The sequence below is a fragment of the Gossypium hirsutum genome, chromosome A06, assembly GCF_007990345.1.
Source record: "Gossypium hirsutum isolate 1008001.06 chromosome A06, Gossypium_hirsutum_v2.1, whole genome shotgun sequence".
In the NCBI taxonomy this organism is placed as follows: Eukaryota; Viridiplantae; Streptophyta; class Magnoliopsida; order Malvales; family Malvaceae; genus Gossypium; species Gossypium hirsutum.
Genome location: NC_053429.1, coordinates 59015326 through 59030812, shown reverse-complemented (window position 1 = coordinate 59030812; position 15487 = coordinate 59015326). Strand labels below are relative to the sequence as shown.

The 15487-nt window shown below is 36.9% G+C and overlaps 1 protein-coding gene across 1 annotated transcript; it reads left to right on the top strand.

Moving 5' to 3' along the window:
* The first annotated feature begins 14225 nt into the window (after positions 1-14225).
* On the top strand, positions 14226-15185 carry LOC107963358 (uncharacterized). The gene is made up of 2 exons (XM_016899906.1): positions 14226-14604; positions 15007-15185. Exons 1-2 carry the CDS (start codon positions 14226-14228, stop codon positions 15183-15185), a joined length of 558 nt encoding a protein of 185 aa, XP_016755395.1.
* Positions 15186-15487: the final 302 nt, after the last annotated feature.

The window sequence follows — 15487 nt, the reverse complement described above, 5'->3', positions numbered from 1 at the left end:
TGTCCACACAGGTAGACACACGGTCGTGTGTCTAGGCTGTGTGTAATACACGGTCAGCCCCATGGGCGTGTGAGAAGGCCGTGTATCCCCTGTACCTAGAAATTTCAAGTCAGAATGCATGGTAAGGGTCACACGGGCAGAGACACGGCCGTGTGTCTCAACCGTGTAGAGGCCACGGCCTAGTACACGGGCGTGTACCATGGTCGTGTGATGCTGACGTCAGAAATAGAATACCCAAGTTTTTGCACACGAGTTGCGCCTCGGGCGTGTTGTGGCCATGTGAAAGGACACGGGCAAAGGACACGAGTGTGTTCAGGCCGTGTGAAGTCTGCACTTGTTTTATGAAAAATTGTAAAAATTAAATTGGCCACATGGATGCAGGACCTGGGCGTGTGCCCTATACCCACACGGGCGTGTGGAGCCTTAAAGCACGAAATTTTCTAAGTTTTTCTTGATGCCCTGTTTGTAACACCCCTAACCCATAATCGACATCGAATTAGGGTAACGATACATTACCAGACAGACAGAACATTTCGGACCAATTCAGAATCACAGATACTATTTAACATCATCTCATAAACAATCATCTCTAATTATGGTCTACGAGACCTAAAATATACATTTAAAGAATGGTCGGAACTAAACCGAACTTATTCAAAATTTTCAAAACTTAACCAATTCTTTCAAACTGTTAAAGTCACACACCCGTGTGACTAGGCCGTGTGGTACACACGGGCACTAGACACGCCCATGTGAACCAGCCGTGCCAAAAATAGGTTCTATAATGACTTTTTCACACGGCCAATAGGCACGCCCGTGTACTATGGCCTTGGGATACTTAGCTAGCTACTGACTTTAGCCCACGGCCATATGACATGCCCGTGTGTCGAGACCGTGTGATTCTCAGAAAAATATTGCTTTTCTTACACGGCCACAAGGCACGCCCGTGTACCCTGACCGTGTGGCACCAAGCAGGCTTGATTAAAGCCAATTTGCCACCCCTTTTTGGGTCCAATCCTACAAGCAATAATATACAACATTCATACCAAAATTTCCAACCAATTCCACGCTTAAGAATGACCAAAACACATTAGAACTTAGCACATTACAAGCATACACCAAAACTATACACAACTCATCACTGTTAGCCAACTCCCATGGCATAATATATACACATCAAAACTTATATACATAGACCTTCTAGCCTATACATGCCATACTTTAAAATATTTACACTTTCAAAAGTACCAAAATGAGATCGATAGTGTGGTGACGATCCTCGACTATCCCCGAGCCTTCAGTAGCTACGATAACAGTAAAACAGACAGTAAACACATAGAGTAAGCTACAAAGAGCTTAGTAAGCCAAATACAATTGGTCTAACTACTAAAGCATATATATAATTCAACCATATAGATTCATAACCATTTCATAAAAAAATTCATAAACTTAACCATGCTCCTTTGTTGGCATATATGTCATGCTTCATTTCCATACATATTTCACAGAGACAGAATTTTTCATATTCAGAAATTTAGTACGATACAAACATACCTGCATAGGTTATAGAATTCATATACTCAACCTCAGATTTTGTACGCTATAATCAGACGGGTTAGAAACGATACAGATGCTCATAATCAAGTACAATGTCGATAACCCAAACGTGGTCTTACATGTAATACAATATTGATGCCTTTGTTCTAGACAGGGTCTTACACAAAATCAGATACGATGCCAATGTCCCAGACATGGTCTTATACATAAATCTCAATCGCAGCCTGTGTCCCAGACACGGTCTTACACGATGTCTCAGACAGATGTCAACTTTTCTTCAGAAACATACAGAGCTTTTCGGATACTATCATATTATCAGAATTTATTTGAAATCCATTCATCAGGCTCTCATGGCCATCCAATACAGATTACAATTTATATGTGCAGAATTTATTTCAATTAACACGTAATTGTAATTTTACTTACCTCGGACGGATTTCGGATAACACGAGTTGACTATTGAACTATTTTGGACTTCCTCTGATCTAAGTCCGACTTTCTTTGTTCTTGATCTAATACAATACAAATTCAACCATTCAATCATTCATTTCATTCAATTTAATCCATATACACATATTTAGGGCACTTTACATTTTAGCCCTTACATTTTCACACTTTGACAATTTAGTCCATTTTTCACAAAATCATCAATATGAAAAATTTCTTTACAATAAGGGCTAGCCGAATTTTCATGGCTTCTATATAAGCCCCTAAAACATGTTCAATTCACAATTTAGTCCTTCAAAACCTCATTTTCAAAATTTAACCCAAATAGCTCAATTTCATCAAAAGCTCAAAGACAAAACTTATGAACCATCTACCAAGCCTTCATAATTCATTCAAAAACATCACAACACTCATGATATCAACAATGGCATTTCATGAAATCTTTAACAGAAACAGAAATTCAGACATTGGCTTTGAAGAACACGAAGCAAAGATCATAGAAACGTAGAAATTATCAAAAACGGACGAAAATTCATACCTTAATCAAGGATTAGGCTAGCCGAATATCAAAACCCCAATTTGATTCTTTTTCTTGCTTCAATCGGCCAAAAGAATGGTAAAAATGAATACCATTTTATGTTATAATTATTTAACATATGTTTAATTTACAATTGACCAAAATACCCTTTAGTTATAATTCATTAAAACTTACCTAACATGTCCATAATTTTCCACCATTAACATAAATGGTAAATTTGACATGCAAGGCCCCATATTTTAAAAGCCAAGCCAATTAGGTGCTTTAACATTTAGCACTCAACTTTTACACTTTATGCGATTTAATCCTTTTTTCATAATTAAGCACAGAAGTAGACAAATTTAATCACAAAAAATTTCGCAGATATAAATTCACATATCTCAGACACAGAAAATAATATAAAAATATTTTTTAGACTCGGATTTGTGGTCCCGAAACCACTATTCCGACTAGGGTCAAAATCAGACTGTTACAATTTTCCCCCTTAGGGATTTTCGTCCCCAAAAATCATACCGTTAAACATATTCGGATATTGCTATTTCATTGAATCTTCAGCCTCCCATGTGGCCTCTTCAACACCGTTTCAATGCCACATCACTTTAACTAATGAAATTTTCTTGTTTCGCAATTCTTTAATCTCGCGAGCTAAAATACGAATCGGCTTTTCTTTGTAAGTCATATCAGATTGAATCTCAATTTCAGAAGGGGATATCACATGGGACGGATTAGATCTGTACCTTCGAAGCATCGATACATGAAATAAATTATGCATCTTTTCTAACTCAGAGGATAGCCTCAATCTGTAAGCAACCGTTCCAACTCGCTCGATGATTTCATACGGTCCAATGAACCTCGGACTCAACTTCCCCTTTTTACCAAATCGAAGCAGTTTCTTCCACGAGATACTTTCAAAAACACTTTATCACTGATCTCAAATTTGACATCTTTTCGTTTTAAATCCGCATAAGATTTCTGACGATCAGAGGTAGCCTTCAGACTATCTCGTATTATTGTCACTTTCTAATCTATTTCTTTTATCAAATCAATACCGTAAATCTTATTCTCACTGAGCTCAGACCAGTATAATGGAGTTCTACACTTTCTACCATATAAGGCTTTGTACGGTGCCATTTTAATGCTTGATTGAAAACTGTTATTATAAGCGAATTCAATTAAAGGTAAGTATTGTTCCCACGTACCTTCAAACTCGAGAATGCAACATCTCAACATATCCTCAAGTATCTGAATAATCCGTTCAGATTGACCATCCGTTTGCAGATGAAAAGCAGTGCTAGAATGCAATTTAGTACTTATAGCATCTTGCAATTTCTTCCAGAATCGCTATGTAAATCTTGGGTCTCTATCAGACACTATTGACTATGGCACACCATGTAATCTCACAATATCAGAAATATACAACTCAGCTAGCTTATCAAGCGAATAATCAAACCGAATCAGAATAAAATGAGCTGATTTCATCAAACGATCAACTGCAATTGCGTCTTTCTTTTTCGGAGACAGAGGCAAACTCGAAACAAAATCCATGGTCACTCGATTCCATTTCCACTCCGGAATCATAATCGGTTGTAATAACCCAGATGGCACCTGATGTTTAGCTTTAACTTGCTGACAGATTAAACATCTCAAAACAAAGTCAGAAATATCTCTTTTCATTCCCAGCGACCAATATTGTTGTTTCAAATCGTTATAGATTTTCGTACTTCCCAGATGTATAGAAAATCTACTACTATGAGCTTCACTCAAAATCGTTTGAATCAAATCCGGATTTCTTGGAACACAAAGTCTATTTCTGAACCTGAAACAGTTATCATCATCTATTTGAAATTCATAATCAGAATCAGAATTACACTGAGTTCGTTTAGCCATAATCTCATTATTAACCTTCTGAGCTTCGATAATCTATTGTAAAAACAAAGGTCTCGCTTTTAATTCAGCTAAAACTGAACCATCATCAGACAGATCTAAATGAGCATTCATTGCAAATAACGATTTTCAACTCAAAGCATCAGCAACCACATTTGCTTTTCCCGGGTGATAATCAATCACAAGTTCGTAATCTTTTCACAGTTCTAACCATCTTCTCTGTCGCAGATTCAAGTCTTTTTGTGTCAATAAATATTTCAGACTTTTATGATCAGAAAACACGTGACATTTTTCACCAAACAGATAGTGATGCTAGATCTTCAAAGCAAATACAATGGCAGCTAACACAAGGTCATGTGTCGGATAGTTCTTCTTATGCGGCTTTAACTGTCTCAAAGTATAAGAAACAACTTTTCCTTCTTGCATTGAAACACAACTGAGTCCATTCAACGAATCATCGCTGTAAACAACGAATTCTTTACCTGACTTAGGTTGTACCAATACCGGAGCTTCAGTTAACAAAGCTTTTAACTGATCAAAACTTTTCAGACATTTCTCAGACCATTCAAATTTCACATCTTTCTAAAGTAATTTTGTCAACGGAGTTGCTATCACAGAGAAATCTTTTACAAATCGTCTGTAGTAACCGATAAGGGCCAGAAAACTGCGGAGTTCATATAAATTTCTCAGAGGCTTCCAATCCAGAATAGCTGAAATCTTACTCGGATCAACTCGGATACCAGAAGCTGATACAATATGACCCAGAAAACCAACTTCTCGCAACCAGAATTCACATTTACTAAACTTTGCATACAACTGCTTATCTCGCAGAGTCTGTAGCACTATTTTCAAATGTTCAGTATGCTCAGATTCATCACGTGAATAAATCAATATATCATCAATGAATACAACAACAAATTGATCTAGATACAATCTGAAAATTCTATTCATTAAGTCCATAAATACAGCAGGTGCATTTGTTAAGACAAAAGGCATAACTAAAAATTCATAATGCCCGTACCTCATTCTGAAAGCAGTTTTCGGAATGTCAGAGTCCTTTACCCGTAACTGACAGTAACCCGATCTCAGATCTATTTTTGAAAATACAGTAGCACCTTTCAACTGATCGAATAAGTCATCAATTCTAGGCAGAGGGTATTTGTTCTTTACAGTCACTTTATTAAGCTATTTGTAATCAATACACATTCTCATTGTGCCATCTTTCTTTTTCACAAACAGAACAGGAGCACCCCAAGATGAGAAACTCGGTCTAGCAAATCCTTGATCGGTCAATTCTTGCAACTGAGATTTTAATTCCTTTAACTCGGTCGGATTTATTCTATACAGACCTATTGAAATCGGAGTAGTACCAGGTACTAATTCAATGCCAAACTCGACTTCTCGAATCGAAGGCAAACCCGGCAGTTCTTCAGGAAACACATCAGAGAATTCGCAGACAACAGGCACTGATTCAACGTTCTTATCATTCACTTTTGAATCTAACACATAAGCTAAGTGTAACACCCCCACGCCCGAGACCATCCGGAGTCGAGCTTGAGGGGTTACCGAACAATATTTATCAAATTAAGAACTTCAAATCATTTATTTCTACATTCACAGCTTTCTAACTACCCGCATCACAGTTACAAGAAAAATCATATCTCGAGTTACAAAACTTGAAATCTAGATCCGTAAATTTTTCCTAAATCTAGACTCATATATCTATTTACTAATTTTTTTCTAGAATTTTTGGCCGGGCCAATTAGTACAGTTTATTAGTTAAAGTCTCCCCTGTTTCAGGGTTCGACTGCTCTGACATCTGTGTATTACGAATCAGATATCTCTCTATACAGAATTTCAATGACTACAAGGTTTGTTTTTCTTAAAAATAGACTCAATAAGGAATCTGTACATATAAAGAAAAACTTGTAATTATTTTTTTAAAATTTATTATGAATTTTTAAAGTCAGAACATGGGATCCAGAAATCACTCTGGCCCTGTTTCACAAAAGTTTAAATATCTCATAAAATATAATTTATATGCCTGTTTTTTCAATCCACATGAAAATAGACTCATTACGCTTAAATTTCATAACTTACTCATCATTTAGTTCCATTTATACTATTTTTAGTGATTTTTCAAATTCATGTCAGCAATATTCTGTTTTAAGGCAAGTTTCATCTTTCCATGAATTTTTATGAACTAGATAACCTATTAAACTTCCATAATATCAAACATGATCTAAATTAGCCATCACCATGACTTATCAATATCAAACATTTTCTTAACCAAACATGGCCATATCATAAAATTATTTACACAAAATAAGTATATTGCTATACATGCCATACTTAAGTTTTACAAGCCATTTACCCAGATGAAAGTCCTTTGGATAGTGTGATCGAACCTTCGACCCGTCCCGATTCCCGAGCTGACTTGTTTAAAACTACAGTAAATAAAGAGGAGGGAGTAAGCATAAATTCTTAGTAAGTTCATATGTAAATAACAAGTAACATAACAATACAAATATACCAAACAACTTTAGCATGGTATCACCAAAACATATATCACATTTCTAAACATCATTCCTCATTTTACCACCTTATCATTGTTGTATCTATTTTCAACCCAAGGGTTAAGAACATACCTGTTCAAAGTATTCATTTCACAATGCTTACCAATACGTCCCTTTCATCTCGAGTATTCCTCCATTTGAGTAGAATTTTACCCGTTGAACACATCGGAGTATAATTCGGATACATGGAAAGTTTGCACATAAGTGCCACATATGTAGCCAAGCTACCATGTAACCCGCCCATAAGTGACCTCGAACTCAACTCAACGAGCTCGGGCGTTCGCATCCATAAGTGAACTCGGACTCAACTCAACGAGTTCGGATGCCTAGTTACATTTCACGAACTCGGACTCAACTCATCGAGTTCGGACATTCGCATCCATAAGTGAACTCGGACTCAACTCAACGAGTTCGGATGCCCAAACATCCTAGTGACATGTCACTTGTATCCTAATCTATTCCTAAGGTTCAAATGGGCGTTTTCCTCGATCACACATCTTTGCCATCTTCCATGGAATATCAAAATTGATACTTCGGTGATAGTTCATACTCATCAAGTAATTCACATAATTACATATTATTCAACAATAACCACAAAGCATAATATTTCATGATAATAATCAGCATCATATCATATAAACAATATTAAATTGCTTAAAATGACAATTATGTTACTACATTTACACATGAACTTACCTTGGTACCAAAATATAAAGATTTTGCAATTTAGTCCACAATCTTTTCTTTTCCTCGATCGCGACTTGAATCTCGTTTTTCTTGATCTATAATACCAAATTAATCTTATTTAATACATACATTCATCAAAACAGCATTTAATACAAACTTTGGAAAAATTACACTTTTGCGCCTAAACTTTTGCATAATTACACTTTTGCCCCTAGGCTCAGGAATTAAACTTTATTCCTTATTCTTATGTTTTATAACATGCTGATCATTTTTCCCTTCTATGGCAACATCAAATTCTCTCTCTAACATATACTTGTGACTATTAGGTATTTTTGCCGATTAAGCCCTTTTATTCGTTTTCACTCAAAACCGAGTAGCACAAGTTGTCTAACATAATTTAAAACCCCATATTCTATCATAAAACATCAAAATACACAAATTTCACCTATGGGTATTTTTCCAAATATAAACCCTAGGTTGAATTATTGCTAACATAAGCTTAATCGAGCTACCGGGATTCCAAAAACGTAAAGAACATTAAAAACGGGGCTTGGAATCACTTACTATGGAGCTTGGAAGCTTGAAACAAACCCTAGCTATGGAGAACCCTTGAAATTTCGGCCTAATGAAGAAGATGGACAAAAATTGGCTTTTAATTTTGTTTTTAATTCATTTTAATAACTAAATGACCAAAATACCCTTACTACTAAACTTTCCAAAAATTCCTTCCATGTCCTAATTTTGTCCATGAACTTAAAATTGGTCAAATTGCTATTTAAGACCTCCTCATTAATATTCCAAAACAATTTCATACTAAAAACTTCTAGAATGCAAGTTTTACAACTTATTCGATTTAGTCCCTACTTTCAATTTAAGCACTTTAGGCATAGAATTTCATCACGAAATTTTCACACAATCATGCAATCATATCATAATCATCAAAATAATTGTAAAATAATTATTTCTATCTCGGATTTGTGGTCACGAAACCACTATTCTGATTAAGCCCTAATTCAGGATATTACACTAAGTAGGCTTCACAACTTTCTTCACATATTTCCGTATTTTCATTGCAGATACCATAGCTGGTAGTCCATTCAGATCACTAGACTCAATTCAGATTATTTCATCATTCTTACACCTTAAATCAATGACTTTTCATTTGTAATTCACAATAGCATCATGCAAAGTTAACCAATCCATTCCCAGAATTATGACAAATTCATCGAAAGGTAAAAGCATCATATTAGCAAGAAAACAAATATCTCATAACATTAACGGGCAATTCTTGCAGACTTTATCAACCAATACACTTTTGCCTAAGGGGTTCGATACTCTAGTTATGAATTCTGTAGACTCTACAGGCAAAGTCTTACTATGCATTAAATTTATACAGATATAAAAATGCATTGATCCAGGATCTATCAATGCAATCATAGAAGTATCATAAAGAGTAAAAGTACCAGTAATCACGTCTGAAGACGAGGCTTCCTCATAAGCTCGGATAGCATAGGCTCCGGCAGGTGCTCTGGCCTCAGATCTAACAATAGTATCTCTAGTAGCTCTTTGACCACTACTTGCATTTCTTGCATTTCTGGAAGGTCTACCTCTGGTTGAGGTATTTCTTGGCCTCAGATTCTGTACATTCTCTTGCTTAACAGGTTCAAAACAATATTTTACAAAATGGTCCAAAGATCCTCATCGGAAACAGGCTTGGTCATTCAATCTACAATTTCCCGGATGTCTTTTACTACAGTGTTTACATTTAGGTATCTCAAATTGAACATTCCCGACACTTGCAACAGAAGTAGCAAGTACCCTGAAGTTTGAATGTGATCTAACTCGATCTCGGTTTGAATGTCCCACATTAGCATTTCGACGGCTTTGATCATCTCGAAATTTCTTTGACATAGACTGAAATGATCTACTCGAAGATCTCTTTCTAGCATCTCTAGCTTCAGAATTAGCTTTTCTTTTCTCTTTACTTAATTCTTTAGCTTTACAAGCTCGCTCAACGAGCACAACCATTTCTTTAATTTCTAGAATTCCAACTAACAAACAGATATCTTCTTTTAGTCCATCTTCAAACCTTTTGCACATTATTGCTTCATTCGATACACATTCACGGGCATACTGGCTTAATCTCACAAATTCACGTTCATATTCAGTAACAGACATACGGCCTTGTTTAAGCTCAAGAAACTCTTTTCTGATCAATGAATCTCTGACTGATATATTTTTTCCGGAATTCAGATTGAAAGAAATCCCACGTAACTCATTCACTTGGAACCACAGATATTAAAGTTTTCCACCAATGGTACGCTGTATCTCTCAGAAGTGAAACAGCACATTTTACACATTCCACAGGACTCAGAGACATTTCATCAAACACTCTTATTGTATTTTCCAACCAGAATTCGGCTCTTCCAGCATCATTATTCGTGGCAGCTCGGAACTCTTCAGCCCCATACTTTCTAATCTTATCAACTGTTGGTCTACTCAACGGTACCGGATTTACTCGTGGCATATAAGGAATTTGAGAAGCAATAACCGGGGGTAGAGGTTGTTGTACAGTCGAATTGGTTCTAATGTATTGGGTGAACCATTCATTGATCATCTGATAGAAGGCTTGCTTAGCCTCGCTATCACGGCTACTCATAGCCGGTCGTGAATCATCTTGCACCGTCCCTTGCACGGGAGCAAGTGCATTGCTTTCAACATCGTCAACTATAGCTCTATCGGGATCCATTTACTATATAAAAACACATTTCAATGTCAGGAGTCATCACACTATCACAGATTCAGATATATGGCATGTATAGCTAGACTCAAATATGCTATGATAGTCCTAGAACTCACTAAACCATAGCTCTGATACCAATAAAATGTAACACCCCTAACCTGTAACCGACATCGAATTAGGGTTACGAGGCATTACTAGACAGACAGAACATTTTGGACCAATTCAGAATCACAGATACTATTTAACATCATCTCACAAACAATCATCTCTTATTATGGTCTACGAGACCTAAAATATACATTTAAAGAAAGGTCGGAAATAAACTGAACTTATTTAGAATTTTCAAAACTTAACCAATTCTTTCAAACTATTAAATTCACACGCCCGTGTGACTAAGCCGTGTGGTACACACGAGCACTAGACACGCCCATCTGAACCAGCCATGCCAAAAATAGGTCCTATATTGACTTTTTCACACAGCCAATAGGCACGCCCGTGTACTATGGCCTTGTGATACTTAGCTAGCTACTGACTTTAGCCCACGGCCATATGCCACGCCCGTGTGTCGAGACCGTGTGATTCTTAGAAAAATACTGTTTTTCTTACACGGCCACAAGGCACGCCCGTGTACCCTGACCGTGTGGCACCAAGCAGGCTTGATTAAAGCCAATTTGCCACCCCTTTTTGGGTCCAATCCTACAAGCAATAATATACAACATTCATACCAAAATTTCCAACCAATTCCATGCTTAAGAATGACCAGAACACATTAGAACTTAGCACATTACAAACATACACCAAAACTATACACAACTCATCATTGTTAGGCAACTCCTATGGCATAATATATACACATCAAAACTTATATACATAGACCTTCTAGCCTATACATGCCATACTTTAAAATATTTACACTTTCAAAAGTACCAAAATGAAATCGATAGTGTGGTGACGATCCTCAACTATCCCCGAGCCTTCAGTAGCTACGATAATAGTAAAACAGACAGTAAACACACAGAGTAAGCTACAAAGAGCTTAGTAAGCCAAATACAATTGGTCTAACTACTAAAGCATATATATACAATTCAACCATATAGATTCATAACCATTTCATAAAAAAATTCATAAACTTAACCATGCTCCTTTGTTGGCATATATGTCATGCTTCATTTCCATACATATTTCACAGAGACAGAATTTCATATTCAGAAATTTAGTACGATACAAACGTACCTGCGTAGGTTATACATTTCATATACTCAATCTCAGATTTCGTACACTATAATCAGACGGGTCAGAACCGATACAGATGCTCATAATCAAGTACAATGCCGATGTCCCAGACGTGGTCTTGCATTTAATTCAATATCGATGCCTTTGTCCTAGACAGGGTCTTACACAAAATCAGATACGATGCCAATGTCCTAGACATGGTCTTATACGTAAATCTCAATCAAGGCCTGTGTCCCAGACACGGTCTTACACGATGTCTCAGACAGATGTCAACTTTTCTTTAGAAGCATATAGAGCTTTTCGGATACTATCATATTATCAGAATTTATTTGAAATCCATTCATCAGGCTCTCATGGCCATCCAATACAGATTACAGTTTATATGTGCAGAATTTATTTCAATTAACACGTAATTGTAATTTTACTTACCTCAGACGGATTTTGGATAAAACGAGTCGACTATTCAACTATTTTGGACTTCCCCCGATCTAAGTCTGATTTTCTTTGTTCTTGATCTAATACAATACAAATTCAATCATTCAATCATTTATTTCATTCAATTTAATCCATATACACATATTTAGGGCACTTTACATTTTAGCCCTTACATTTTCACACTTTGACAATTTAGTCCATTTTTCACAAAATCATCAATATACAAAATTTCTTTACAAAAAGGGCTAGCCGAATTTTCATGGCTTCTATATAAGCCCCTACAACATGTTCAATTCACAATTTAGTCCTTCAAAACCTCATTTTCAAAATTTAACCCAAATAGCTCAATTTCATGAAAAGCTCAAAGACAAAACTTATGAACCATCTACCAAGCCTTCATAATTCATTCAAAAACATCACAACACTCATGATATCAACAATGGCATTTCATGAAATCTTTAACAAAAATAGAAATTCAGACATGGGCTTTGAAGAACACGAAGCAAAGATCAAAGAAACGTAGAAATTATCAAAAACGGACGAAAATTCATACCTTAATCAAGGATTAGGCTAGCCGAATATCAAAACCCCAATTTGGTTCTTTTTCTTACTTCAATCGGCCAAGAGAATGGTAAAAATGAATACCATTTTATGTTATAATTATTTAACTTATGTTTAATTTATAATTGACCAAAATACCTTTTAGTTATAATTCATTAAAACTTACCTAACATGTCTATAATTGTCCACCATTAACATAAATGGTAAATATGACATGTAAGGACCCATATTTTAAAAGCCAAGCCAATTAGGTTCTTTAATATTTAGCACTCAACTTTTACACTTTACACAATTTGATCCTTTTTCATAATTAAGCACAGAAACAGACAAATTTAATCACAAAAAATTTCGTAGATATAAATTCACATATCTCAGACACAAAAAATAATATTAAAATATTTTTAGACTCGAATTTGTGGTCCCGAAACTAGTATTCTGACTAGGGTCAAAATTAGACTGTTACACGGTTTGGTCCCGAACCACCTCGAATGTATGTTTTGGGCCTCGTAAGCCCAATTAAGGGACAGATTGCATATGAAATGAAAAGTTTTAAATTGATCAAAATTGTATGGCCCAATTTTCTAATATTGGTTGAGTTTAAGTCCGGTAACACCTCAAACCATGTCCCGACGTTAGATACGGGCGAGGGGTGTTACATTTAGTGATATCAGAGCTATGGTTTAGTCAATTCTAGGACTAACCTGGCTAGAGTACGAGTCTAGCTATACATGCCATAAATATATTGACAGTGTGACGATTCCTGACAATTATAAGTTCTGTTTTCATATAGTAAATGGATCTTGATAGAACCACGGCGGATGACGTGAAAAGTAATGCACCGGCTCCAGCTGAAGGGACCGCACCAGTAGAGAGTAAGCCCGTGAGTATGGGCCAAGGCGGAGGGGCTAGAGAAGCCTACCTCCAAATGATGGATGCTTGGTATTCGGAGTTTGTTCATGCGAACCTGAACACTCAACCTCCCCCACCTCCTCCTATTCCTCAGTATGCCCCGGTAGCTCCGCAAGGTGCAGACATGTTTAGAAGAGACAAGCCTCTAGTAGACAAGATCTAGAAACAAGGGGCTGAGGAATTCTGGGCTAATTTAGATGATGACCCAGAGAAGGCAAAGTTTTGGTTAGAGAATACCATAAGGGTGTTCAACGAATTATCATGCACACTTGAGGAATGCGTAAAGTGTGCAACGTCACTCCTACGGGATTCAGCCTATCAGTGGTGGAATACTCTCGTATCTGTAATGCCGAGAGAAAGAGTAACTTGGGAATTTTTCCAAGAAGAATTTAGAAAGAAGTGCATTAGCCAGAGGTTCATGAACCAGAAAAGGAAAGAATTTTTAGAGTTGAAACAGGGTAATAAGACTGTGACAGAGTATGAGCGTGAGTTTGTGAAACTCGGTAGGTATGCGCGGGAACGCGTATCCACTAAAGCTACCATGTGTAAAAGGTTTAAGAATGGCCTCAATAAAGATATCCGAGTATTTGTGGCATCTTAGAAATAAGAGAATTTTGTGGTACTCGTCGAGAAAGCGTGCAAGGCAAAGGAGCTGATGAAAGAGAGGAGGAAAGCAGCCATTGAGTCACGGAACTTAAAGAAAAGACAGATGGAGAAAGCATATCAGTCCTCATCCAACGGATCAAAAGAATTCACTACCCGATCAAGTGCTTCGGTGGGGTATTTGAGGAGAAAAAATAATCAACAGAATATGGCATCTAAAGCCCAGACTACTCCGGTCGCTAGTGTTGGTAGCACTCGACCAAATAGGCAAGAGTGTCCACAATGTGGGAAATGTCACTTAGGCGAATGCCAAGAAAATGATAGAGGTTTTTTCAAATGTGGGTCACTTGACCACTTTATCCGTGATTGTCCTGAGATGGACGATAGAGGAAGAAAACAAGATATGAAAACAAGTAGTGCTTCCTTGAAGAGTAGGCCATAAAAGAACCTCGGAAGTGGGAATAGTGGTAGAGGCGCGTCAAGAGATGCCACGGCAAGGTCTAAAGGCAGAGCGCCAGCGAGGACATATGCTATACGTGCTCGGGAGGAGGCAGAGTCTCCCGATGTGATCATGGGTACCTTTTCTATCTATGATATAATTGTTGTTGCTTTAATTGACCCGGGATCTACCCACTCTTACATTTGTATAGAATTAATACCTCACATGAATATGATAGTAGAGTCCACCGAGTTTGTAATAAAAGTTTCTAACCCATTAGGCAAGCATATTTTAGTGGACCAAGTATGTAGAAATTGTCCTTTGAAAATTAGAGGCCATTGTTTTTCGACCAATTTGATGTTGTTGTCATTTAAAGAGTTTGATGTAATCCTAGGGATGGATTGGTTGGCCTCTCATGGTGTTGTAGTAGACTGTGGAAGAAAAGTAATTGAGTTAAGATGTGGAAATGGGGATGTTCTTCGAGTTGGACCAGATGAGTCAGATAACCTGCCTATGGTAATATTGTCATTGACTGCTGAAAAATATTTGAAAAAGAAGTATAAGCTTATTTAGCTTTTGTGCTAAATACTCAAGAGTCAGAGTTAAAGATTGAGTCATTGTCGGTAGTCTGTGAGTTCACCAACGTGTTTTCGGAGGAATTACCTGGATTACCTCCAGTGAGAGAAGTCAAGTTTGAAATTGAATTGGTTCCTGGTACAACGCCTATCTCGATCACTCCGTATAGGATGGCTCCAACGGAGTTGAAAGAGTTGAAAGCACAGTTGCAAGATCTGACAGATAAGGGCTTTGCGATATCGAGTTATTATCCGTGGGGTGCTCTGGTACTCTTTGTGAAGAAGAAAGATGGGTCGATG